General features: G+C 43.5%; 1 protein-coding gene across 17 annotated transcripts in view; it reads left to right on the forward strand.

Annotated features, from left to right (window-relative positions):
• The window catches only part of TANC2 (tetratricopeptide repeat, ankyrin repeat and coiled-coil containing 2), a 154,792-nt gene that overhangs the window by 72,347 nt on the left and 58,535 nt on the right, over positions 1 to 23,910 (forward strand). For all 17 annotated transcript variants that reach the window (XM_021538563.4, XM_021538560.4, XM_077788385.2 and 14 more), the window contains 4 exons: positions 6,238 to 6,386; positions 13,573 to 13,759; positions 20,302 to 20,565; positions 23,171 to 23,296. In XM_021538563.4, the coding sequence (XP_021394238.2) occupies positions 6,238 to 6,386; positions 13,573 to 13,759; positions 20,302 to 20,565; positions 23,171 to 23,296 (726 nt within the window). The remainder of the gene's footprint in view (positions 1 to 6,237; positions 6,387 to 13,572; positions 13,760 to 20,301; positions 20,566 to 23,170; positions 23,297 to 23,910) is intronic.

The following is a 23,910-nucleotide window of genomic DNA, read 5'->3' on the forward strand; positions in this document are numbered from 1 at the left end:
GCTGTGTGTATATACACATATATACTGTGTATGCGGTGTTTGCCAGAGCTGCTGTCTTAAGATAGTAGTGAATTGACATTCATTAGCTGCTCTGGCTCAGAAGGGTTTGGGATTAAAAATTACTTTCTGACCATCCACTGGAAGGACTATTAAAGAGCATGATCAGGAAAAGTGGTAGAGAGAGAGCAGTATTTATGTGTTGTGCTGAGAAGAATTCCTTTTGTTTTAATTTCTTCTTAGAGGGAAGGTCTTTGGAAGGAGTGCAAGAGGCTGATGTAGTGGGATTAATGGTGGGAATTTGTGCAGCTCCTTACAGAAGTTATTGGATGGAAAAGGAGGCACTGAGGGAAGCTGTAGGAGCACAGGTTGAATTGGAAGTGCAGATTAACACCTCCACAGTTCAGTGTTGGATTTTGGCTGACAAGGGGGCTCTGATGTCAGTATCTAGGGAGAATATATTTGCTTTGCCACTTCTCTGTAGTGGGATGGACTTTAGTCAGACCATTTTCCATTGCTGACAGAACTACTAATACTTGATTCACAGAAATGTTTCTGTTGGAAAAGACCCTTAAGCTAATTCAGTCCAACCATTCCCCCAGCACCACCACTATCTTCACCACTAACTGTATCCCAGGTGCCACATCCACAAGTTTTTTTAACACTTCTGGGGTTGGGCACTGCACCATTGCCCCTGGGCAGTTGCTGGACAACCCTTTCCATGAAGAAATTTTCCCTAATATCCAATCTCAACCTCCCCTGGCCCAGCCTGAGGCTGTTCCCTCTCCTCCTGTCCCTGTTCCCTGGAGCAGAGCTTGACCCCGCAGCTGTCCCCTCCTGTCGGGAGCTGTGCAGAGCCACGAGGTCCCCCCTGAGCCTCCTTTTCTCTCCTGAGCCTTTTTCCAGCTCCCTCAGCTGCTCCTGGGGCTCCAAACCCTTCCCAGCTCCTTTCCCTTCCCTGCTCCAGCCCCTCAATGTGTTCCCCACAATTGACCCCAGGATTGGAGGTGCAGCAGTAGAAAAATTGACATTTTTAGAGATGCATATAGGGCCACCTTCATCTCTTAGTAATTAATTTTTTTAAAAATATCTTCTTGATGTAAACAAGACTAATAAAAACATCTTCCATTAATTCTGAGATTAGGGGGATATGCAGAAATGGTCAAGGATATTTTCCAAAGGCAGCTCAAGTGTATCCAGAATAATTCAAAGCAGATGTACATAATAATGGGACAGATTCAGGTCACATGGAGGTAGGGAAGTTGTTAGATGAAACTCTGCAGTTACATAATTGAACATCAGGATCCTAAATGGTATACTTTATTTCTGCCCTTCCACAGGTGCTCACTTTTTGCACATAGCTATTCTTTTCTTATTGCTAATTCAAGAATTTTTGATTTCCTAAAGGTAAATCAGTCTCATACTCAGGCAAATTCAGGGACAGGTGCCTTTAAGGGAACTGTTACCCAGTTCTTGTTAGACACTCCCTGAAATAGATTTCAGCTTGTTTGAAAGTAAAAGTACAGCAATTAAACTGAAAATATTCTGTGGACTACAGATGCATTGTTAATGTCTCCCAGGGGCACTGCCCTCCACCATTTATCTAGAATTAGATGAGGGTGGCTATCAAACCAGTCACAGAATTACCAAATAAATCATGAAGAAATTTAATTTGCTTGTAAGCAATTGCAGCTGAAATATGTGGCAGCTTTCATACAGGAATTGAAAAGAGGTAACAGAAACACTATTTGAAAATGACAATATACAGAAAAACATTGGACATTTTGAATGTTACGGTTTCTTGAGAAGAGTAAACCTAATAACTCTGCTGTAAAATGATATTTTGGTTTTAAATGAATACTCTAAACATTTATGAGCACTTATGAACTCCATCCTGCTTCATGTGATGCCTACAGAGGTGTTAGAGTTGACCCTTTCAGAAATCCAAAGGGTATTTCTGGATAAGACATCTGAGAGATCTGCCAGGCTCTGTAAAATTGCTCCTAAATGGCCTAAGTCAGGTAAATTCCAGGGTGAATTGCAAATATCTGCTGACATATTTAAAGTGGGTTGAATTTTTTGAAGGGAGTATCAGAGGTATTAAATTGCTTGACAAGCTCAGGTTGTATTTCTAATTTGCATTTTTGCAGTTCAGTCAAAGAAAAAGTCATTAACTAAAAAAGAAGCAGAAGTAGATGGAAAGTATGGGCGTGTTCACTGCTGGGTTCTGCTAAAATTGTTCACAATAAAGAGAAAAAGGTATCTGTGTGAGCCTTAGGTGGCTCTGGTGTCCTTTCCAGTGCCATTTCACTGCAGAGGGCCTTGACATTAAAACTTGCTGACAGCCAGCCAGGGCTTGCTGGGGTCCACCAGCAGAGGGGCAGGATGGGCTCTGCTTTACTGGGCAACAAGTACTGGGCAGAGCACTTCAGTAGCCCAAGTTCTATCATGCCAACAAAAGAATGGCCTCTTTTTCATCTTCCCTGTAGAATAATTGCTTCTCCTGTTTTCATTAGGAGCTGAATTCAGCCTCCTTGCCATAGTTAATTTGGTACATAGTGGCTTTACCAGCAACTGAGGGGTGTATTCAAGACGTGTCTACTCTAAAGCACTTGAAAACCCAGCCAGACAGACGTAGCTGACTTGGAGATGTGACAGTGTGCTGGGATACAGCATTTACCTGGCTGTGAATGTTGGGAGATAGTTCCTGAGAGATTCCGTGAGACGTAAATGACAGGAACAGCCAAGTAAAGCTCTCAGCTGGCATGAAAACCCAAGTTACATGGTTTGGTGGCCAAGAAGAAGCTGACCCACCACCCACGTGGCTTGGTGGGTGGCTAGTCACTTTGCAGCACAGCAGCACAGCAGCTCCCAAAAACCCTTTTCATCCTGTTTTGTGTGTGTTTATATAAAAACATAAGCTTCCTGCTGAACATAAAGGGACATCAAGTTACACAGCCCATAGAACTATTTAAAATACTAGTGCACATGCAGTGAGTCAGGGAGGGGTTTTATTCTTCTTTAAAATTCCTGGTGCTAAGCATTTGGTTGTTGCTTTTAGTATTCGTGAGTGTTGATGCAGAAGCACATGAGCTCATGTAGTAAGTGCAGCAGCTTCAGACCATCAGCATGTTGGGATCTCTTTAATCCACTGTTTGGCTTTGGGTTTGCATGTACACAGTTGGGCAGTGTGTTACTGGTTTTTGATATACCAGTATTATCGGAGTTAACTGGGGGGTGTGTTAGAGCTATTGTAGCTGGTTATAGCAGTGGTGTCAAAACAGTTAAAAATATCTCAGGCGAGTTGTGTTATCAATTCTCTGCTCAGATTTCCTGGGGAGATGGGAGTGTGCTGAAGTCAGGGTAAAATGTGGTTACAGCACCAACTGGATAACACGCAGGAAAAGGGAGAAAAAAACAGTTATGCCCTCTCACTGAACTTAGGAAGAAAGTATTAGGTCTTACTGTCAACCCTGAAAGGCAACATACAGCTTTTTTCCATAATACCCATTCACAGGAACTTCAGAGCTGTTACGTCTGTTTTTTGACATTCAGTTAAATGATTCCACTTATTTTTAAGACTTTAGGAGGGGATAATCCAGTACAATGGCGCTTTGCTTAAATTCAAAGTTATCTGTACTTTGAAAGCCAGGTTATAATAAAATAATTGATAGTTCTACATGAAATATGGAGGTCTCACAGCTCCACTGCTGCATTTCAGCTGGTGATAACTTGTACCATGACCAGCATCTCACAGGGAATGAGCATGGAGTGACAAGACAAGGCAGAAGAAACTTAAGCTGAAGGAGGTCAGAGTTATATGAGGAAGAAATTATTCCTGTGAGGCTGGTGCCTCAGGAAGAAATTATTCCTGTGACACAGGATGCCCAGAGCAGCTGTTGCTGCTCCATCCCTGGGAGTGTCCAAGGACAGGTTGGATGGGGCTTGGAGCAGCCTGGGATAGTGCAAGGTGTCTCTGCCCATGTCAGGGGGTGGGAATGGATAGGCTTTAATGCCCTTCCCAGACCAGACCTTTCCATGATTCTGTGAATTGCAATCACAAACTGGTTTGGGTTGAAGGGATCTTGAAGATGTGGTTCCAACACCCTGCCATTGGGATTGTTATCAAAGCATATAATTATTATCCTCTATATCTTCAATGTACCTAGACAATGACTTGGGCCAAGATTGTAGTTTTCTGTATTTACAGGTGAAAGTCTGGTTTGTGCCCCTTGGAGATGTTTTAAGGGTAGTTTAAATGAAGCGGGGAGTTAAGGACAAACTTAAACTCAACCTCCAATGAGTGAATTTTGGTTGGGAGTTGTTCCCAGCATTAAGCCAAAGGAAACTGGCTGTGCCCAGTGCCCTGCAGCTGCCTCACCTGGGCACTACTAAATCCTTCCAGGTGGGCAGCAAAGAGCTGTTTCTTTCTGCCCCAGATGTGTAAGTCAGCATAATTTGATTGTTTTTAACATCATGGTTGTGAAGACAGAATAGGAGTGCACAATAAGCTGTGGAGCCATATCCAGGGAATGGCTTTTACCAAAAAATCTACTTTTAGAAAGGTAGTCTAGCTTTTAAAGAAAGAAATAACCTTGGAAATAAAAGTCTCTCTAGTTTTTTTTTTTTTTTACATAAATGTCTCTCTTCTGGCTTGGGCTTCTAGAGCCAGTAAATGCCCACAGATTGACTGTGGGTGGTCAACAGTTCCATAAATTGGGCCATCCATTTAAATTTGTCTCACTTAAATCTGTCGGATTCACGTCAGCATTGGTTCAAGCAGTACAATGAGGATTCAGTGACTTAGCTTATGTGGACCTACTGTATCATCCATTTTCATAACAGCGGTGGAAGGACAGCTGCAGATGCTCAACTCCCAGAGCTGGTGGTGCTTAGGAATGCAGTCGTGGTTGCATGGGAGATGCTCCCGGGTTTTTAATTTGCAGTAGTGCAGATGAGACATCCAAAAATTGCTGTAAGCTTCTGTGAGCTGTACTCTATGAGATTAAATGTGAATTTCTGGAAGCAGCTGGCTTAAATTTCCTGAGGTTTTGTACATATCCCAGGTTCCATGATTTGTGGGTTTCAGTTACAGTTATCAAAAAGCAATATTTTATTTAAAGTAGCATCCTTTTACTGTTGTTGCAGGCTGAGTGCTGTAAGAGCCCAAGCCAGGACAGAGCTAGGAAATGGAGATGGGCTCTTTTCCAGATTGCACATTATCAGATGAATAATTAACTGTAGACTAATTGCAAATCCTAATTAGTCTTCTATAACTGCACTAAGCACAGTGTTACTTCAGTGTAAAGTGGTAAGAACTTGACCTTCAGGCTTTAACCCTGCTATTGGTGTGAGCAGGAAGGAACTTGACTTTCAGATCCCAAATTACACATGTGATACTACAAGTCAAAAACCTCCACAGGTTTTTGTTCCTCCTTTTTTGTTATAAATGTGTGCCATGTATACTTGGCACAGAAATGCCAGTATACATGCTGGGCTTTTTCCGTGTGCATTGCTAGCTAGAAACTCGTGTGTGCTGCTTTCCCTACAGGTGGTGGAAAAAAAAAATAGAAAAAAATCATTATGAATGTTAGTTTTGGCCTGTTTTTCAGACTTGATGGGGAATTGGCAGGCAGGCTACTTTGTGGTGTGGGCCATAGGGTCAGTGCAGAAAGTGAGTTGTATTTGGAGAGACTTGATTTCTGTACGACTGTGAGTGTGTTGGGACAGCAGGTAACAATGGAAGTTGCACACATATTTTCTGTCCTGGTTTTTCCTGTTAACTACTCAGTAGCACAGGTTGGTTGCTCTGCAGTTCATGAAGCACCTTCCAAATGGCTCTCGTAGCCTTGTCTTCTGTGTAACTTCTCTGTGAGAAACAGAGGGAAGAGAGCAAGCACTCTTCTCCAGTGCTGGTCCAGAAAATCTTGTTCCCTTGTAGCTCTGGTGCGTCTGCTGCGGGGACAAGATACCTAGGTGTGCTTCCGTGGGAGCTGCTGAGAAAATAATGAGCAGTGAGAGGAGAAGCAACAGTTAACATTGGAATAAACTTATATCTATGGTACAGGACCTAAAATTAATGACCAGCATGGAATGGTAAAACAGACTTGAATAACATGAATAACCTGAAAACCCGGATTCTGAGGGTACACAACAGGTGCAGGTGTTGTGTTGGTAAAACCACTGAGCAGCAGCCAAAAGCAAACAATTCCTGTCTGAATCTGGTTTTCTTATGTTTAGGTGATACTGAGCAAGAGCTGGGACCCCCTCCATCCGTAGATGAGGCAGCGAACACACTCATGACTCGCCTGGGCTTCCTCCTCGGAGAGAAAGTCACGGAGGTTCAGCCAGGGCCCCAGTACAGCATGGAGGTGCAGGACGAGAACCAGGTATGGCCCCCGCCCCGATCCCCAGTGGCATGGGTTGGGGATGACTTCGGAATTTGGGAGAGGGTGGTAATTGTCTAATTCCATGGCAACCAGGTGTCTCGTAACAATGAAATAATGGTGCTGAGGTAAAGGTTGTATCTCCTCATCACACGGTGACTCATCCGCACAGAACAGCAGGCCGTGGTTCAGGGATCAGCCATGTGAGACAGCTTCTGTTGTTTTTCTGCTTCTGCAAATGTAGGAGTGGGCAGTGTTTCTAATCAGATTATAGTGACCAAAATAATCTGTACTTGCTTAGCATCTTCTCTGTGATATTTCAGAAGTACTTCAGTAGTGTTACATAAAGACTTACAGTCTCTGCGGATGGGAGAGGGAAATAGTAATAGCCTCATTTTACAGATAGTCATGGTTCTTGCTCGTATTTGCCCAACAAGGTGATTTCATGCTTGAAAACAGATGAAGAAGGCAAATCATAAAATCTTTATTGTGATGGAGCTTGTTACACCCCTGGCTGGCTGGAAAGCTTTGGGTTATGATACGGATTTTGTAGAAAGTGTCTGAGCCTGGGTTTCTCCTTCCTTTCCCTGATGTATAGACAATTAAAAGTTTTGCTGAGAGTGAAAATAGAAAGCCTTTCCCCCACACACACCCCTTTTTGTATTTAAATTGACAGATGGCTAGTCCAGTATGTAGCAGAAGAGCACAAAACTCATCAGCCACTTCCAATTCTCTGTTCTTTTAATTGTCATTGAGTGACTCTGTATGAGTCACTCAAATATTTAACATAAATGTAATTCAGAGAACCTGAATTCCTTAAAAAGAGAGCCAGTGAAAAGTGGCCTGTCCTCAGCACAGAATAGATGTGGACCTGTTGGAGTATGTCCAGAGGAGGGCATGGAGTTGGTCCAAGTGCTGGAGCCCCTCTGCCCTGGAACCAGGCTGGGAGAGTTGGGAATGTTCAGACTGGAGAACAGAAGGCTCCAGGGAGACCTTAGAGCCCCCTCCAGTGCCTAGAGGGGCTCCAGGAGAGCTGGGGAGGGAGGTTGGACAGAGGCCTGGAATGACATGAATGGCTTCCCACTGCCAGAGGGAAGGGTTGGATAGATGGGATATTGGGAAGGAACTCCTTCCCGTGGAGCTGGTGAAGCCCTGGCACAGGTGCCCAGAGAAGCTGTGGCTGCCCCTGGATCCTTGGCAGTGTCCAGGGCCAGGTGGGGTTGATTGAGTGACACAAGATGGTTTTGATTTCCTGCATGAGCTACTTTGATTGAGAGCCAAGAATTGTGATTTTGTAAAGTTTTTGCCTTTAACACATATGTTACACTTTTAACACTTTCCATTCAATTTTTTAAAGCAAGTTGTGGATTTAAAATGGACTGCACTATACATTGGGCTAGAAAATGTCCTTTTAACAGGCGCCTATTTCAACTGAATGCTTCAAAGCCAAGCAGAGCTTTCTACTATAAATGGTTCCTTTTGTTGTTACCTTTTGACAGAAATTAAAATCCAGTCTTTTCTCTAAAGCCAAAGATGTCTTTGGAGAATAAATAAAAGAAAAAATCTAAAGAAAAAAGCAGACTTGTCCTCTAAACTAGATTGGTATCTTGGGCTGTGTGCTAATTTTTGCATGAAAAAGTTATCCAGGGCCTTTGAATGCTGTTCATGTTCAGAAGAAGATAAAGAGAGGTTGGTTCCTCAATTACCAAGTTAATTTTTTCCTTCCTTTGTAAGTGTCTCCTGATGTCAGCACTTGCCTTGAATCCTGGAATACTCAAGATTGGAAGTGACCTCGTGAGGTCAACCCATCCATGCACCCTTGGAGGCAGGGCTGGCTTCAGGCAGTGATCAGGGTTCTCAGGGCTCTTCCAGGAAGGGTCTGAAGATCTTCACTGATGGAGATCAGCGGGCTCTCCTGACAGCTTGTCTTGCGGCTCACCAACTTTAACTGTGAAAAACATTTTTCTTCTACCTAGTAGAAAATGTTCTTGATGTGACTGTAGCTCCTTGTCCTTTCCCTTTCTAGTTCTGAGAGGACCATGGTTGTGTCTTCTCTTCAGGCCCTGCAGATAGTGGAAGGGTGCAGCTATCCTTGGGTCCAGCGTACCTGTCCTTTTAGGCTGAATGAACCTTCTCCATCAGGCTCTCCTCCTTCTCTCATCAGCCTCTCCACCTCAGCCCCAGCCATCTCACACTTTTGGGACTTTCTTCTGACTGCCATCTCCCACTGGTTGTCTCAGCACACAAATCCTGTCCAAGCTAAAGCTGCTTCTGAAATGCAGCAAATTTTGGGAAAACCTCTCCAGATCTTCATCCGAAACTGAATTTCTTCCACTGCCTTACTTCCAGTCATGTTGAAAATCATGCAATGAGGCATTTATGGGATTTGCATTAATTAAATTAATTCTTCTGTTAGCCATTGATTAATTAAAATCTGGTTGAGACTTTGACCAGTAGTTTGTAATTTAATCTAAAAATTAGAACAATTTTTTGGGTTTTAATATGTTAATTTACATGAGCTCATCAAAGAAAACATTCTTTGTATCAGAAGCTGCTGCTTGTTATTCCAGCCATGCTTTGCCTTCTCAGGCGAGACAATACTTATTTGCCATCTCACCAGTGCTTAAGCTGAAAGGAAGGTAAGGAATGGGAGTATTTGCACTGAAACTGTACATCTCTACATCTGTACATCTCTATGATGCCTTTTCCAAGGATATATCCGAGGATATATTCTCTAATCTAGATTGTAATAAAATAGTATGTTTTCTGTGCTTTTAATCATGATTTCCTTAATGGGAGATCCCAGATGCTGGGGATTAAATCTTTTTTCTCCTAATTTTCAGGAAATTCTTTCTAACTGTGTTGTGTGCCAGAGCAGCACAAAGGACACTGAGGTTCTGGCAGAACGGAGTAATTTGTCAAAGTTCAGTGAAAATGTGACAGATGAAACAGCAGCAATAATAATACAGAATGTTCTGTCAATGGAAATATATATTTAAAACTCACACAGAGGAACATTTTTCTATATCAATACAAAAATAAAACATGTCAATCAATGCCAAGTGATATACTGTGTTATTTCATAATTTCCAGTTGCAAGGAGCTTGTTCTTCAGGAGCTGCATTGATAACACAGCAAATAAAGGAACTTCTATCACTTCTGGCATTTCATGAAACAATAATTTTATCAGCTGGAGGGAAGACAAGTGTACCATCCTTGTACTGAATTTTAATTTGCTTTAAAGTGCAGTGATTTCTATGTTTTAAAGTTAGTGGATGTTATTTTGTACTGAGATAGTTTTCAGTGGGGATTTGTTTAAAATTACAGTTAAAACAAAGACATAGAAAAACTCCACAATAAAGAATTTATAATAGTAATAAAGCTTTACATTCTTGAAGATCCCATATGTAAGCTGATCAAATGTTGTAGTTGGAGATTGGCAGGCACTTCTGGAGATCATCTACCTGCTTCAAGCAGGGCCAGCTGAGGTTGGGTTTGGTTATTCCCCACCTGGAATTCTCTGTACAATTCTGGTGCCTTCAACATAAAAAGGACACAGAACTGAGCAGAGATGGGCAGAGGAGAAGCATCACCCCCTTCCCCTGCCAGCACGACTCTTCCACATGCAGCCTGGGATACCCTTGGCCTTCCTTGTCCAAAGCTCCCCAATTAGATTACTGCAAACTTGATGCAGTTCATTGGACTGTCAGTGAGTTAAAGAAAATATTGGGAAAAACTGATTAAATGGCTGAGGTGTGCTGATGGAGTCCCATCAGCTGTGATAAATCAGAAGATAGTCCCACTGTGATAGGTTGAGAGAACCCAGGCCTGGTTCAGTAGTTCCGTGTGGTGGAAAAGTCTCTCCTCCAACCCATGCTTCCAAAGAAAGGCTCAGCAGTCTCTGTTGTTCAGTCTCAAAGCAGTTTATTGCAAGAGGCACACACACACCCTGACATCCTCTCTGACTCCCAACTGCTTCTTCTCTCCCCGCCCAGGGCTGCTGCTCTCTTTTATATGGTACATTACGTGTTGCATGTTTACAGTTTTTCCCCAATACCTACTACCTATATTAAATGGTGCTTTTCTACTCTAAACCAATCTGTAAGTGCCAACATCACCAAAAACATGGAGGTAAGGAAGAAGAAAGAGGAAGGACAGGACTGGCCAAGAATCCCTCCATCTTAAAACCTCTGACCCCCATGTACAAAGTAAACCCCCCCTGTACAGGTGTTAAAACCCCCCCTGTACAACACTGAAAAATTCTTCCCTCTACTTTGTAACTACTTCTACTATATCTAAACTTTTGTGACTGCTTGTTCTTCCTGCAAAGTTGGTAAATCATTCCATGGCTCAAACCCAAAATCACAGCTGTTTCCAGCTGCCTGCCAGGGTCTCAAATGCTTCTGACCAGGGCCTGGAACCTCCAAAAATGTCTGAGGGACATTTTGAGTTCCAACAATAGGTAGTTCAGTGAAAATATTTGTGTGACACAAACCAAACAGCAGGCGGAAAAGAGCCTTGTATTAGGTTATATTAAGAATAATAATAAACCCTGTCAATTTTAAAAATAATTTGGCCACTACAATGAATGAGCTAAAAATAATTTTGTAAAATCAAAAGCAGATATAGAAAAACCAGTAGTTTATTTAAACATCTGAAAAAACTTGCAAGTCTGAGGATATGGGAAAGGTTCATGGAGAGGGAAAGTGCATGACAGGTAATGTAATGAATGTGTGAAACCAGACTGTTCAGAGAGCCAAAATTACCATAGTTGGCTTGCTAGCAGTTCCTAGAAGGCACTGAGGAAAAAGGAGAGGTGCTGGTAAGTGCCTAGAATGGGAAAGAATGGAAAATAACAATAATAGGGATTTATCAGTGGCACTTTAAATAGGATGGAGTGAGGAGAGCATCGTTTTGCTTGTCCCAGGTATTTCAGTAGAGATGACCATGTGCTGAGAGCCATCATGTTCACTGTGAGTATTTTAGATTCACTGGATCATTAAGGTTGCAAAAGACCTGCAAGATAATCAAGTCCTGCCTTTGACTGAATCCCACCATATCACTAAGCCATATCACGAAGTGCCATATGTACTTGTTTGAACGCTTCCAGGGATGGTGACTCCACCACTGCCTTGGGCAGCCCATTCCAATGCCTGACCACTCTGTCAGTGAAGAAATTTTCCCTAATATCCAACCTGAACCTCCCCTGGCTCAACTTCAGGCAATTTCCCCTTATCCTGATGTATGTTGCTTGGAAGAGACTGACCCTGATGGATACCACAGGGAGATTATAAATTAACACAGAAATACTCACACAGTTCATTTTCTGCTGTGTTGGGATGTCTGCGTGAATACACAAAACCTGCCGGCAAAGCTGTGACACTGGCACCGTGTCCCTGGTTTGCTGATGCACTGATCCATGCTGGGGATATTCTGTAATTAGGATGAGATCGATTCAGCTCCCTCTGGCATGAGAGCAGAGCTGTGGCGTAGCCAAGGGGCTGCCCCATCCCCCCTGCAAGGGATGCTCTGTGTTGCCTCCAGCACCAGGGCAGTTACACTGAGTAAGGATTTTTATGAAACCCATGGGGACACTTGGACAAAGAAGGCTTTTTTCTGGTGGCTTCACTTGGTAGCTACCATTATGATGCCCTAATATAGAGCACCATGTTCCACTTAAAAAAATAGTCCCTCCCAGACACTTTTTAAGTTTCAAATCTGGAATAGGGAGGAGGAAAAAAAATTACAGGTCAAGCCTGTTATGCAGTTTGCAGGTATGATGCTTTCTGTAGTCTCCTTCAAATGCTGCAGAGAAGGGGATACAAAGCCACACAATTACATGGGGATGCTCACGCAGAATAAAAGAAATGTAATTTAATCGAATTTCATATGGGGAATGAACCTCTGCTGTTCCTTCTTTGGGACCAGGCTCATTGTACAGTGACTGAAGTGTGCCTGCTGAGCCCAGCTTCAGACAACAGCAGCAGTGCAGGAGAACTTGCTGTGCTCTGCACTGTCCCCTGAGCCAGGGAGATGTGGGGTCAGCTCCCTCTGCAGAACCCTAAGGATGAACTCAAGGGAGGATGACATGCTGGAACTCCCATTTTTTAATGCTTACTTTGTGCCCACCCTGTGAGTGGTGTCTGTTCTGTTACTCAGTCCTCTGCAAGGAAACTGTTGAAATTGCCTGTTTATTAAAAAAAAAAAAGCTCTGAAGTCCAGTGTAAGGGTGACGAAGTTGTTGTGTTCGGTACACAAGAAGCCACCTGCGCCTTGACCCTGCATAGCAGTTTTGTCCCCTGCAGATGCTCCAGGACGTGTCTTCAGCGGGAGAAGCTTTTTTCAGAGGAGCTTCTGTATCTAGTAGCCTGCAGTTAAAACAATATCAAATTTAATTCAAGAATGATTTTGGATTTTTAATAAATCTGTCTCCCTGCACAGGATCAGATGGATAAACTCCTTCAGGTTCCTTGCACACAGTATTTGGGTCTTATCAAAAATCATTTTAAAACAGCATCTTCTTTGTGCTACTTTATTTTCCATATTATTGAGGATTTGTTTAAATTTTATCTGGTGGGGAAAGCGCGCTTGGGCAGAGAAGGGCCATATGGTATCTGGGTAAAGGATCTCTGTTGTTTTTCTGGAATGGAGGAAGCATTTATAGAGCAAAATAAAAACTGCAGACCCACAAGGATTTTGAGCAGATGGAAATGGCCCAGAGGTCTTTGTAGGATTTCCTGGATATGGTGATTGTGACTGTAAGTTAAGGTGAGATCACACTGTGTGTTTCCCGCCGCAGAGCTCTGCATGTCAACAGAGGCACCAAACTTACCTTTCTGTCACAGTTTTTGTTCATTGTGCTTTTTTCTTTCAAGCTTTCAGTTCAGTGCTAAAAAAACAATCAAAACTCCTGATCAAGTATGGAATCAGGCTTTCGATAAATACTGCTATTTATGTTTCCTGTGGCTCCTGTTGAACATGGAGGCTGGGCTCTCTGAAGCGTGAAGGAGAAAACGAGCCCAGTGTCTGCCACATGTGTGGGGTGACTTAGCGGATGTTTTAATTTCAAACTGTAAAGCACTTTTTAACCTCACCAGACAGAGCAAATCCTCAAGTGTGAGCTATAGAAAGACTTTTCCCCTCACAGTGCCCGTGGTGAGTGATGTGTTCCTGCTTCCCCATTTTCCAGAGCTCAGCGGTGACGCAGCGCATCAGCCCCTGCTCCACCCTGACGAGCAGCACGGCCTCGCCACCCGCCAGCAGCCCCTGCTCCACCCTGCCCCCTGTCAGTGCCAGCGTCACGGCCAAGGACTGCACCTATGGGGCCGTCACCAGCCCCACATCCACGCTGGAGAGCAGAGACAGCGGCATCATCGGTGAGTGCTGGGCCATACTACTCCTCCTCCTCCTCCTCCTTCTCCTTGCTGCTGCTGGCTGAGCCCCAGTGTGCTGGGCTGCTCCAACAAGGTTTGGTTCATAGTCAGAGAATCCCAGCACGGTTTGAGTTGGAAGGGATCTTAAAGACCATCCAGTTCCACCCCCTGCCACGGGCAAGGACACCTTCCACTATCACAGGTGAAGTCAGGTCCAGCCTGACCTTGGGCACTTCCAGGGATGGGGCAGCCACAGCTGCTCTGGGCGCCCTGTGCTGTGTCCTCCCCACCCTCACAGGGAACAATCCCTTCCCAATGTCCCATCTAACCCTGCCCTCTGGCAGTGGGAAGCCATTCTCCCTTGTCCTGTTGCTCCAGGCCCTTGTCCCAAGTCCCTCCCCAGCTCTCTTCGAGCCACTTTAGGCACCAGAAGGGGCTCTAAGGTCTCCCTGGAGCCTTCTGTTCTCCAGTCTGAAAAACCCCTGCTCTCCCAGCCTCACTTCAGAGCAGAGGGATTCCAGGCATGTCATCAACTCAGTGACCTGCTCTGGACTCACCCCGACTGTTTCATGTCCCTTGGGGATCCCAGAGCTGGATGCAGTGCTCTATTTATATAATATTATTTGTGTTTGCTAATTGGGGGAATGGTTTTGCATTATTCAGGTTTATACTGCAGTGACCAAGGTGATCTGTACCCATTTCCATTCCTCATAGGTAAAGCTACGTAATAGTTGGTGAAAATTGGGATGTATGAGATTGATAACTTCACATCAATTAATTTAGTTTTGGAAATTATTTAAATGGTGCAAGAGGAAGCCTTGGGCAGCTAAATTATCACAAATTTCAGTGAATTTCTGTAGGTGCTGTAGCAGGTTTTCATTTGAGTGATCTGTGTGTTGCAGGTGTAAAGATTATAGAGAAAATATACACAGATTAATTTCATTCAGTAACTGTACAGGCACAATGGGAAAACATTAATGTTTGTATGATATCAAACAGGATGATTGTCACTTGGGTGTCTTTACCACGTGTTCTAGGTTGAGTATTTCCCCAGCTTGAGACTTTATTTTGCTAACAATTTATCTAGTGTTTAAAAAAAAAAAAAAGAAAGGCAGGTTGATAATTTAGGGAGGTTAGTTGAACTAGTGGTTAACATTTTGCTTGGCTGAACAGGGAATCTGGGTTTAGTTCAGCTCCTGGATGCCACAACAACCCTTGCAGCACTTCTGCCTGCGTGATCTTAAAATGCAAATGGGTGAGCTATTCTGAGCTGTGTGCCAAAGTAGGTTAATGAATCCTGGGCAAAGTCACTGCAGGATCCCACCCCCTCACTTCCTGCTCACCATATCCCACCATCAGAGCTGCACGTTCTCCCACATCCAGCCCCAAAGCTGAGCTGGGCTGGAGGGTCACAGTGAGTACAAGTGAGTGTTTGATCCCAGCTGAGTCCTGCCTCTGCCCAAGCTGTCAGTCGGTTCTAAGAGCTGAGAAAAGGTTGAAAGGATAAAAAAAAAAAAAATGTTACAAGGTCCAGATCTTCAAACTTAAATATTCTTTATTTGTAAAAGAAAAGCAATGGGGAATGGGGGAGAAGGTGAGACAAGAGCAGAGGTAGGAGCAAGTCAGCCCTTTCTCTTGGATACCATGGAATCCCTTCCATATACAACAGAATGGCTGGTGAAAATCCTGACCTGACTGTAACCTCTGACTAGCTTCCAGGATTTTTTGGCTCTCACTATGTAAAAGCAGCCAACTGTTAATGTTCAAAAATCTGCTACTGAAAAGAAAACTGGTCGACGAATCATGTGCTGCTCTGAGGGAACTTCGCACGTCACAGCCGCTTCAGTGTGAGCTTGGAAGCTTTGCTGCTGGAATGCAGCAGAATATAGGAAAAGCTCTTAGTAATCCTCTGAAATAACCAGCAAACTTTTCTTGCCAGTATGCAAAGCTTATCCAAGTGATGTTCAAGCAGTACTTTATATCATTAGCAGCAATCTCCTATGGAATGGCTGTTTTCCATGTGGCATCTTCCTGTAGAAGAGTGTTCATACACCCCAAGTTGAAATGGGGCCACACTTTTTCCCTTTGATGAGCTGCACTCTGTTCCCCACTGAAGTGTCAGGGGATCATCCTGTGCAGGAACACAGGTATGAGGGGAAAGCAGCTTAAAAGGAAAAGCAGTGAGCAGTGGAAATCCTCTGGCCCTACTGCTGCGGTGAAGTACACAGGTCTGGTACTACATGGATGAGGTGGCTTCACTTAGATTTTGTGGATTTATTTGATGTAAAATAACATATAAAGGAACCCTATTCCTCCTAGGAATCCCTGGCCTGTAGTTTCTTCCAGTTACCCTTTTTTTGCTATTTTTTTCCTTTTATTCCTAAGCTTTTATCAAGTGCTGCCTTCTACAGATGTATGTGTTTCTGGGTTAAAAATAGGTTTCTTAATAAATTTGTCTAAGTGCTTGCTAAGCAAATGATGCTGCTAAGCAGAATAGACACTGCTGACAATGAAACAAGATGGATTTGTTTCCAACTTCATCTGCTTTGAGAAGGGAACAAAGCTCAAAAGGCACATCAAGATAAATTTAACTCAGGTTAAATATTTTTGTGATCTTACAGTTAAAGCATTTGAATTCTGACATTCTCATCAGTATTATTAAATGCTCTGTTAATAATGAATAACATTTCTGAGAATTGCAGATCTTTTTTTTGAGTCTCAATGGCTTCTAGTTGGACTCATTCCCCAAAGATAGTTGATGTTTTGGTAAAGATCATTAAGGCTGCTACCTCTGCATCAGAGTTGGGACTTTTTTAACAGGTTTCTTTTATGTTTACAATAGGTGGAGTGTGCTTTACAACATTAATTACCTTGTTTCTGCAAGTAATAAACTGCAGTTTCTAAATGGAGGCTTTGCTGAGCTGTTCTGTCTCACAGTATTTCCAGGGAGCTGGGCCCAGGAGGTGGGAGGGTCTTGCTCTGTTGCAGTCCTGTTTTACCCAGACCTTGCATTTCTGGCCTGAGTAGCAGCCAAGATAGAGCCCTGCAAGGCAATCACACCATTGGTCATCCCATTCTTTATCCCATTTCTCATCCTGCTTGTCAGTGGTGCAGCAGGGAATTCAGTTCTAGCACAGAATGGATTTAGGGTCAGGTGATGCTACTGTCAAGGTATTTTTCATTTTGTTTTAAGACCTTTTGCGTGCTCATCGTGATTTATAACACCCCCAGGCCTGACACAGAAATGGCTTTACCTGTTTAATGTCTATTTGTGGGATTGTTTATGTGAATTAAGACAGTGATCTTAATTTTCTTTTTCTTCTATTTGAGACCACTGTTGATAGAGAAGTTAAACATCCAGCAAGTAGTGTGGATTTTGGCCTCTAGCCTTGAGCAGGGCAGACCTTGGGGGTTTTGGGATTGGGTTTTTTTGTGTGGAGATGCCAAAAACTCACTGCCTGGTGGTGTCCAGCAAATAATGTTCTAAAGGTGCACCAAGGTTGTGGGGCACAGATCTTGTGTGACTGAACAAGGCTGCCACCTGTCCTTGGGAACGGTTTGGACTTATACTTTCTGCCTGCCAAATTTTTCTTTTTGGCAGCTGGAGTAGTCTGGGGTGATGTGGCTATATTTAGGTGTATCCTTCTGTGGCTGAGTTTATGGAGGCTTATGTAGATTAGGGTAAAAAATTTATTTCACTCCTTGCCAACTTGTATGTGTTAGCTGGGACATCTCTAATGGAATGAGGCAAGAGGTGCTGAAGTGAAATGAGGTTAGTTTAGGCTGGGTTTGTAGCTCATTGCAGATTAGCATATGAAAGCTCATTGCTTTGCTGCAGTTACTTCTTTAAATCAACAAAATCCGTTTCTTATTTGAGGCACTATAAATCTTTACATATAATTAATGATACAGCTGTTGGTCATTGTCATGTGGGACCTACAAAAACTGCTTCTCCCACAGTTGCAGCTGGAAGGTGAATATAAAGGTTGATGTTTTCCAGGCATGGTCTTTGCCTTCAGGAAAATCGGATGGGATGGTAAAAATTCCCTTGTGTATTTGACTAGAGACATATTCAGTTGAAAACCTCCCAGGGCATAGGCCAGCTTGCAACTAAAGGAAAAATAATATTTGTAGCCTGTACATATACAAAATGGTCTTGAGAAGTGTAGTGCTGTTTGTAGTGCTGAGGTGCTGTCTTGAGGGGGCTGCTGCTGCTTTGGTACAGCTCTGTTATTTCCCCAAGGAAATTAAAATATTTCACCCATGTTATTTACAAAAAGTTCTAATCAGAACTTCTTTCCAAGGGAAACAAGCCATGTTGGAAAAGGGAAGTTTGACAGAGGAAACACAGGAGTGAATCTTGAGTGCACAAAGCGCAGTGGGAATGTGAAGCGACTCTAGCCCTTCTGGAGTGTATTCCCTCCTGGCACCACAGTCCACGTGCCTGCAAAGCTGCTTGAAGCTGGTGCAGGTGGTGCTGGTGCTGTGAGTGATTTGGGATTATGGGTACAGAGATTCAGCAAATCCCAGGAAAAAGCTTCAGACAGGATTGTGGACAGGCACCGCGCTGCCTGCACACTCATCCCAGGGGCTTTCCATGGGATATCATCTATTATGTGTTTTCCAGCAGTCAGATGACCTGGATGCCCCAAATTCTGTCTGTGCTCACATTAAATAGCGTGAGACTATGCCAGTGGAGACTGGAGAAACAGATACGTATCTATAAATATACAGATCTATATGCACACATGTCCATATTTGTGTCCCTGTGGTATTCCTTCAGTGCTACAGTGAACCTCAGCTGTTTGTGCATGTCAGGTTTCTCTTGTTCTGTGTGTGAACAGACTCTCCCATTCTTCTCTATCCTTGCAGTGCCTTGTTTGCTCCCAGCAACCACCAGCACACACTGTGGTCAGCATGATCTGATAGAGCAGGGTACAGGCATGGCAAAGTTCTGATTTTTTTTCACCAGGGTTGTGCTTTTTTGTCTGGATTTAGCAGTTGAAGAGCCTCAAGTGTTCTTCCGTAGCCTCTTGTGACCTGGTGGGCTCCTGCTGTGGCACCCCCAGCGTGTCCCACCTGTGCCCTGATGCTTTGGGTCCCTTGGATACAGGGGTTGAAGGATCTGCCTCTCTGCAGATGGCTAAAGACAAAAATTCCTGCTTTTTGATAGATCTGAGTTCATCAGTGTGTCTCTTCCCAGTTTAGAGCACGCTGTCAGTTCAGAGGTTTTTGAGCTCTTGATTAATGAGGTGTCCTTGTGTTTAAAAATCATAGAATTATAGAGTGGTTTGTGTTGGAAGGGACTTTTAAGGAGCAGCTAATTCCAGTCCCCTTGCACTGTCCCCAGGTACCACATCCACATATTTTTGGAATGTTTCCAGGGATGGCTATTCCATCACTGGCCTGGACAGCCTGTTCCGGGACTTCACCATGCTTTGATGAAATGCAAAGCTATTGAGCCCACTCCTTAGAAAGAAACGCAGTATTGACTAAGCCACAGAAATAGGGGTGAAGATGGAAGCTCTTGTGAAGTCTGTTAGGATGGATAAAGAAAAAGTTTCCCAGAGAAGCAGTGGCTTCCACTAGCCCAGGTTGCTTCTGCCCTGTTCCTAGCAGTGTCCAAGGCCAGGTTGGGCAGGGCTTGGACAGCCCTGGGATGGGGGAAGGTGTCCCTGCCCATGGCAGGGGGTGGGACTGGGTGGTCTGTAAGGTCCCTTCCAACCCAAACCATTCTGTGATTCTCTAACACACTCAGATAAGCTGGTGTGAGTGTTGGGACCTTGTCCCAACTTGTGACTATTGTGACCTTGAATGAATATACTGGGGACTAAAGATGAGAGAAAAGTCAATAGCCCAGAGGGATTTACAGCCAGGGGGTAACAATGCTGGAATCCAGAAGAGAAAATACAAATGGGGAGAGCATGGGGATGTTCTGGATCGACTGAGTGTCATCACTTCCCAGTAGGAAAGTCAATATAGCAACAATCCTCATCTGTAAAATTAAATAATATGGGGGAAACTGAGTGGATCACAGTTAAAGCTTCATTAAAACTTACTGTCAATCGAATGAGATAAGGGGTTCAGTTTCTGAACCAAAATAATCCATGGGAGCTCGTTGTTCTGGCAGGTCAGTGGAGGCTTCTCAGTGTCAGACCTTGCAAACTTCTGCAAACATTTCCTAGAAAAGGAATGCCAATTAAAAGGCATGAAGAGGCATGGTAATGTTTCCTCCTAAATAATTTCTGTTCTTTCTGGAATGGTGTATTTGAATACAATGCAACACAGAATTTTTAATACTCTTTGTAATTACAAATGGCTTTTAACAGTATGAGCCAAAACATTAGAGCTTAAATGTTCTTTTGGAAGTCGTAAGCAGAAACAGTATCATTAAACTAAAATCCATAATCTCTGATTTATGTGGATATGGAAAATATGATGAAGATCATTTTTGTCTCTTGCATGGCTCAGATCAGCATTGAGCAGCGTGTGTTCAAGCCATTCTTTCTTTGTTACTCATTTGGTTTATAATTTCTTTCTTCAAGCTACATTGACAAGTTACTCTGAAAATGTGGAACGAACTAAATACGGAGGGGAAAGCAGTAAGGAACTTGGATCTGGGGGAAACCTGAAACAGTGGCAATCCCAGAAATCCAGCATGGACTCCTGCCTGTACCGCGTGGATGAGAACATGTCGGCCTCCACCTACAGCCTCAACAAAATCCCCGAGAGGAACCTGGAGACGGTCCTGTCTCAGTCAGTGCAGTCAATTCCCCTGTACCTTATGCCACGGCCAAATTCAGTAGCAGGTAAGAAATTCATGTTTGTGCCTTTAGGTCAGAGCCAGACACAGCACACAGATGCCACAGCCCTTCTTCTGTTTCCTTAACCAAAAAGAAATCTCCTTCCTGGAGTCATCATCCTTAGGAGTGACAAAAATTGGTTTTTTGTTTAGCTTACTGGTTCTAAATGAAAAATTGTTCCGTAGAAAACTGTTTCTGATGGTGTTTAATGGTTATTTCAGCAGTTTATGATCCCTTTCTTACAAAATTGTATGACAAGATTACGGGAGAATATGTTTAAAAAGAAAAAGCCAGATTCTTTACTGTCATTACAATGCAAATGTCTTGGGTTTAAGGTGCCACGACATCATAGCCATTTCTACTATTCCAAAGGATTCATTGCAAGTAAAATAACCTGTCTCATGTTCTCTGAAGAGGTTAAGAGCTCTGGAGTTAAGAGAATGGTGGTACTTTCTATCTACAGAAGATCTGCTCTGGGTCCCATCACTCCTAGTGGACTATGCCCCAAACATCTCACACCTCACAGCACCTGGCATTTGCAAGTGACTGACATTTTTTGTCTTGCTATAAAATCAATATTAATTTAATTTAAATTCATGTTTGTTCTTTGAAACATTTCTAAATGATGCTGTGCTGTACCTTATTGATGTCTTTTACCAGCCTTCTGAGCATTCCCCTGAAGCTGGTAACAGCAGGGCAGGAAAAAGAGATGGGATTAGAAATATTAAAGCTTTGCTGCAAATCTGCTTGCCTGGAATTACTCCCTGTTCCTTTATTGTCCCATATTTGTTTCTTGCTGGGTAACTTCTCTGGGATAAAACATGTTGTCTTTTTGTCTGTGTAGACATGTGGAGAAATCCACACTTTGAATTCTGAGTTCTGACCGACACTGCTCCAGAAAACCCAGAGACAATTCTGAGAAATACCCCAAAGAGCCTGGGATATTGTCTGTTAAATCAGCATCCCTTGGTGAACCAGGCTGCATTGCATAACTGGATTAGTTTTCCTTTTTAATCCCACTTTGGCTGGTCACAGACCTAAAAGCAGTGCAGAAATTAGATTCATAGATGGTGAAGTACAAGCCCAGAGTATAGAGGTGCAGCACAGACTGAAACCTTGAGATTTCAGACTGAAGAGAGGAGATAGAAAAAACTCAAAAACTCTGCTTTCATATCCTGCTTGTTTTAGATGAATTCCTTAAAAGTGACACTGTGTAAACATATTCCAAAGCAAACAGAGTAGGCTGGGCACCATAAATTTAAATACATGTGTGTTCATTTAATTGTCTTTGGAAGTTGTTGACTTGCTTGGTGCACTTAGAGGCTAATACTATTTCAAGAAAAAGCTATCTATCCAGTAAAGTTCAGGAACAACTTTTCCTTCTAGATGTTTATTTTTTAGTAGAGATTTTGCTGCTTTGAAGTACTATGTCAGCTAACACAGTTCATGACCCAGGTTAAATTGTGGAAGCAAGTATGATGAGAATTCAAGATTTGGCTTAACATTTTATCATCAAGTGATCACACACTAGCTCCTATATGCTTATGGCTCCAGAAAATTATGGGGTTTAGGTAGTGGATTTATATGGGTGGTTTTTGCCAAAGAGTTTAACCTCATTATCTTTGTGCCCAAATGATGAGAAAGGGAAACCAAGTGTAGTTTCAGAGTTGATTTAAGTCTGTCTGCAAATGTGACATTGCTCAAAGAGTTAATGCTGAGCTGCCAATTCCATGTCCTTGCTCCAGTGACACACGTTGGGTAACCACTTGATCAACCAGATTAGTTGATTAATCCAACTGAAAATTAACCCACCAGAAAACAGGTACATTAATTTTGAGCCTCAGGGTCATCAGTGTGGAGACAGCGTAGCTGGGAATGGGGCAAAAAGCTGCCTTTTTTTAGTGGTATTCTATGGTATTCCACATTTTAAGGTAATCATGAATTCACAGTTTTGCTGAAACAGGCTCTTTTTCTCTCTCTTTTTTTTTTTTTCCAAATACGGTTGAATTTGTATACAGTCTGTTCTTGGGAAGCAAAGCATAGCAGCACTTACACCTGCTGGCTTTTTTTTTCTTCTTCTTTTTTTCTTTTTATTTTTTTTTTAAGCTTCTCCCCAAATATCTTCCAAAACAGCCCAAAAATACCCATTTTTATAGCAGCCTACAAAGTACAGTCAGTGAATGTATTGTGTCTCTGCTGTCAATGAGCAGTTTACAACTGGGAGCAGTTCTTACAACACATTGTTCCCCGAGCGGGGAGTGAGGCCCTGGCACAGGTTGCCCAGAGAAGCTGTGGCTGCTCCTGGTTCCCTGGAAGTGTCCAAGGCTGGGTTGCAGAGGGCTTGGAGCACCCTGGAGTAGTGGAAGGTATCTTCTTTTATTTGGGAACACCAACAGGAGACCAGACCATAGCAAATACCAGTGAAGCATGAGAAAAAGTTACCAAAACACTTTACTTCTTCCTAGGGGAAATGGTACTTGTTTCAAATCAGCTCTGTTGTCTCATGGTAGTTGCATCTCCATATATTTTCATTAAAAACAGAAAACTGCAGTAAGCAGAGCATGAGATCCAAAAGCCAGGTGTGATGTTCTTCTTTGCTTTCTTGTGGCAGCCACCAGCTCAGCCCACCTGGAAGATCTGGCTTACCTGGACGAGCAGAGACACACTCCCCTGCGCACGTCGCTGCGGATGCCGCGGCAGAGCGTGGCCAGCGCCCGGGCACAGCAGGACCTGCGAGGTAGGAGCACCGCGAGGCCCTTGGGGCTTCCCCGTCCTGGGGTGTCCGTGTGGGGAACTCAGGCAGCAGCCAATTCATCCATGTCCATGTGAAAACCAGAATCTCAGAATGGTTTGGGTTGAAAAGGACTTCAAAGCTCATCCATTCCCACCCCTGCCGTGGCAGGACACCTTCCACTGGCCCAGGCTGCTCCCAGCCCTGTCCAGCCTGGCCCTGGCCACTGCCAGGGATCCAGGGGCAGCCACAGCCGCTCTGGGCACCATGTCAAACCATGACACTGTGCCAGGGCCTTACCACCCTCACAGGGAGCAATTCCTTCCTAATAGCTCATCCAGCCCTGCCCTCTGTCCTGTTCTTTCAGGCGCTTGTCCAAAGTCCCTCTCCTGCTCTTTTGGAGTGTCTTTAGGCACTGAAGGGCTGAAATAAAGTCATCCCAGAACCTCCTCTTGTCTCTTCTCCAGGATGAATATCCCCAACTCTCAGCTGGTCTCCTTGGGCTTAATAATTTGATAAGTTATTAAAAATGAGAAATTTTACGGACTACTACTGTTTTGTCTCATTTTTTTCAATCAAGGCCAGGGATTGCAGTTCCCCCTTGCATTCTGCAGTGTGCC

This window comes from Lonchura striata, chromosome 27, assembly GCF_050655825.1.
Source record: "Lonchura striata isolate lonStrDom1 chromosome 27, ASM5065582v1, whole genome shotgun sequence".
NCBI lineage: Eukaryota > Metazoa > Chordata > Aves > Passeriformes > Estrildidae > Lonchura > Lonchura striata.